The 4,251-nt window shown below is 49.8% G+C and overlaps 1 protein-coding gene across 2 annotated transcripts in view; it reads right to left on the bottom strand.

Annotated features, from left to right (window-relative positions):
- Positions 1–641: 641 nt before the first annotated feature.
- stk11 (serine/threonine kinase 11) overlaps positions 642–4,251 on the bottom strand; it is a 31,094-nt gene continuing 27,484 nt past the window's right edge. For both annotated transcript variants that reach the window (XM_042703748.1, XM_031563106.2), the window contains 2 exons: positions 2,634–2,893; positions 642–900 (listed from right to left, as the gene is read on the bottom strand). In XM_042703748.1, coding sequence (XP_042559682.1) covers positions 2,691–2,893 — 203 coding nt within the window. In that variant the 3' untranslated portion in view covers positions 642–900; positions 2,634–2,690. The remainder of the gene's footprint in view (positions 901–2,633; positions 2,894–4,251) is intronic.

The following is a 4,251-nucleotide window of genomic DNA, read 5'->3' as shown; positions in this document are numbered from 1 at the left end:
GGTTACGATGGCCCGGTGGGTCAGATGGTGTGGGGATGCATTTTCACTTGTCTCTTTTTTTTTTTGTCTTGTGTTCAGTCTTTAGTCTGAGAGAGGTTCCCTTGTCTTCTGTTCCATTCAGCATGCAGTTTACACCGGATAGAAATCACCATCATCTTTTGGCACCTCAGTCCCAACCCGGCGTAAACAGAAGAATTCAGATCTTTTTAAAACTCTTTTCACTGGGGGATACTAATAGAGATATATATATATATATATATCATTACCAATATAGCAATAATTATTACTGTGGTTGTCATTCTTTACATTATCACAATAAAACGTCTGTGTCTGTAACTGTGGTTTAATTACTGTAAAAAAAAATTAAAATTATAATTCAGGGTAACCTAGCAACTAAATCTGGCTGTTTGGAGTCCACCTACATCATGTACAGAGGATGCAGAGGGGAGAGAAGGGGAGAAGAGGGAGAGGGAGAGGAGGGAAAGAAGGGGAGAGGATGCAGAGGAGAGACAGAAGAGGAGAGAGAGAGGGAGAGGAGAGACAGAAGGGGGGAAGAGAGGATGCAGAGGAGAGAAAGAGAGGGAGAGGAGAGAGAGGATGGAGGTTCTCCAGAGAGAGAGGGTAGAAAGTGATGGTGGGGTGGGTGTGGGGGTATACAGCAGGTCCAGCCCCTCTCCAGGGTTTCATACCCAGGTCAGTCTCTTTGAAAAAAAAAAAAAAAAGAGAGAGAGAAGCGAAGAATGTCCTGGCATCCATTTTGGGTTCATTGTCCAGGGTGATGGGGAGAGAGGGGGGGGGGGCAAGACGTGACTGCTGGGAGTTGTAGTCCAAAGCGTGTGGAGAGGATAGAAACCTGCCTGCTGGGAGTTGTAGTCCAGAGCGTGTGGAGAGGATAGCAACCTGCAGGAGAGACAGAGTGATAAGAGTTCAGTTACACCTACACAAGTTGAGTTACACCTACACCTACATGTTTAATTACCTGTGTGGGTCATCTTTGCTGCCTTACTGTAAATAGCACACCCTCCTGAGAATGTGTGTGTGTGTGTGTGTGTGTGTGTTCTCACGCTTTTCACCGTACCCAACCGACCGTACCCAAAGCATTCTAAAGCTTCACTTTACTCTGAGAGAGAGAGAGAGAGAGAGAGAGAGACTGGAGGAGAGAAGTGTGGGGGGTGTGTATGAGTGTGTGAAAGCGAGAGATACAATTCGATAGGAAGAAAAGATAGAAAAACAGAAATGAGGAGAGAGAGAGAGAGAGAGATGGGGAGTGGTAGTGGTAGAAGCGGCCACACTCTCCTCCACTTGATCAAATGTAAGTGTGAGTCATCGCCATGGCAAATAAACAACTCAGTGTCACGCCCAGCCTGAGCAGCAGTGTAGTGCACCCTCCCTCTCTCTCTCTCTCTCTCTCTCTCTCTCTCTCTCTCTCTCTCTCTCTCTCTCTCTCTCTCTCTCTCTCTCTCTCTCTCTCTCTCTCTCTCTCTCTCTCTCTCTCTCTCTCTCTCTCTCTCTCTCTCTCTCTCTCTCTCTCTCCCTCTCTCTCTCCCTCCCTCCCTCCCTCCCTCCCTCCCTCCCTCCCTCCCTCCCTCCCTCCCTCCCCCACTGCGTGTGTGTCTGTATGAGACGGACATGAAAGTGTGCATGCGTGTGTGTGAGTCTGTGTGTGCGTGTATGAGACGGACATGAAAGCATGCATGTGTGTGTGTGTGTGAGTCTGTGTGTGCGTGTATGAGACGGACATGAAAGCATGCATGTGTATGTGTGTGTGAGTGTGTGTGTGTGTGTGAGTCTGTGCATGCGTGTGTGTGAGTCTGTGCATGCGTGTGTAAAAGAGAGCGGGTGAGTGAGTCAGTCCCTCCAGTTTGTGGCGATTCCATGATTTGCATATGTTCTTATTTAGGGCATAAATGGCCTTAAGCCTGGATGGTTAACTCATCTGACCTCTGAACTCCTGGCGGTGGTGATGGGCAACTCATCTGACCTCTGACCTCCTGACGGCGGTGTGAGGTCACCCAGTCGGTCTGCAGCACTGGCCTGCTTAGTGGCCCATAATAAGGGGTCTCACTCCAGTGTTCCTTCAGCTTCTCTCTGAAGGGGTTAGTGTTTTGGACCAGAGCTCAAGAGGTTCACACCCAGGGCAGGACTGGTTCTACAGCTCCTCAGAATGCTAAAGAGTTCCACTGGAGTGAATGGGCCGTCCCAGCGTTCTGAGGTCCAATATGGAGGGGATAGTGCGCTAGTCAGTAGAGGAAGGCAAATCCCCACACACAGCAGAGGAGCTTATTACATGAGCACATGCGTGTGTGTGTATGTGTGTGTGTGTGTGTGTGTGTGTGTGTGTGTGTGTGTGTGTGTGTGTGTGTGTGTGTGTGTATCTATGCGCAAACATGAGCACATGCATGTACATGTATATGTATGAGTGTGTGCGTGTGTGTGTATAAGAGTCTGTCTATGTGCATGTATGCATGAGCACACGCATGCATGTGTGTGTGTGTGTGTGTGCGTGTAAGAGGAAGGAGTGAGTCATTAGCAGCAAACTGTTCAATCTCCTGAGCAGATGAGGAGCACTTCACACTCACACTCACCCATCCACCTCCCTCCCTCCCACACACACACACACACACAGGACTGACCGATAGGAGTTGTGTGTTGTGGCTGTGTGTGTGTGTGGCAGGGCGGCGGGGGGCGGGTCATTGCTGCTTGCAGGTGGAGAGCTTGCGGATCTTGCTGGCCGTGGACACGCCCTTGCGGGAGGGGTTGGAGGAGGAGCTAGAGCGTCGCTCCGCCTTCGGCTTCAAGGCCCCGCCCTCATTGCCGTTCACACACACAGCCTTGGCCAATCCTCTGCCTCGACCCTCCGTCTGGTCCTCATCCACGTCCTCTGCAACCTGCCCTGTACACACAGGAGCCAATCACATCGCGTCATGAACCTGCCCTGTACACACAGGAGCCAATCACATCGCGTCATGAACCTGCCCTGTACACACAGGAGCCAATCACATCACATCACATCATGAACCTGCCCTGTACACACAGGAGCCAATCACATCACATCACATCATGAACCTGCCCTGTACACACAGGAGCCAATCAATCACATCACGTCATGAACCTGCCCTGTACACACAGGAGCCAATCAATCACATCACGTCATGAACCTGCCCTGTACACACAGGAGCCAATCACATCACATCACATCACGAACCTGCCCTGTACACACAGGAGCCAATCACATCACATCACATCATGAACCTGCCCTGTACACACAGGAGCCAATCACATCGCATCATGAACCTGCCCTGTACACGCAGGAGCCAATCACATCGCGTCATGAACCTGCCCTGTACACGCAGGAGCCAATCACATCACATCATGATGCATCCAGATCATCACACCATGACACAGCAGTTTGTCCTCGTTAAACATGGCTAATCACTTACAGGCATAATCCCTTTCTAGATATTCACATCGGATATCCAAATGATCATGTTACAAAGACGTCCACAAACAGCAGAATCATTCACAGGGAGATTTTCATCTGATTTTAGTCCTGAGTTCTGGAGGTCAGCCCGAACAACCAGAACCAGTACAGACACACAGAACCAGTACAGACACACAGAACCAGAACAGACACACAGAACCAGTACAGACACACAGAACCAGAACAGACACACAGAACCAGTACAGACACACAGAACCAGAACAGACACACAGAACCAGAACAGACACACAGAACCAGAACAGACACACAGAACCAGAACAGACACACAGAACCAGTACAGACACACAGAACCAGAACAGACACACAGAACCAGAACAGACACACAGAACCAGTACAGACACACAGAACCAGAACAGACACACAGAACCAGTACAGACACACAGAACCAGAACAGACACACAGAACCAGTACAGACACACAGAACCAGAACAGACACACAGAACCAGAACAGACACACAGAACCAAAACAGACACACAGAACCAGTACAGACACACAGAACCAGAACAGACACACAGAACCAGTACAGACACACAGAACCAGTACAGACACACAGAACCAGAACAGACACACAGAACCAAAACAGACACACAGAACCAGTACAGACACACAGAACCAGTACAGACACACAGAACCAGTACAGACACACAGAACCAGAACAGAGGTCCAGAGAGAAACTGCATCCAACACGCACCATCCTACAGACCACTTGGCAGCAGGAGTCACAGGAGCTCACTTGGGGGTGGGGGTG

The sequence above is a fragment of the Clupea harengus genome, chromosome 25 (assembly GCF_900700415.2).
Source record: "Clupea harengus chromosome 25, Ch_v2.0.2, whole genome shotgun sequence".
Lineage (NCBI taxonomy): Eukaryota > Metazoa > Chordata > Actinopteri > Clupeiformes > Clupeidae > Clupea > Clupea harengus.
Note: the sequence above shows the minus strand (reverse complement) of the source record. Positions and strands in the feature narration are given on the sequence as shown.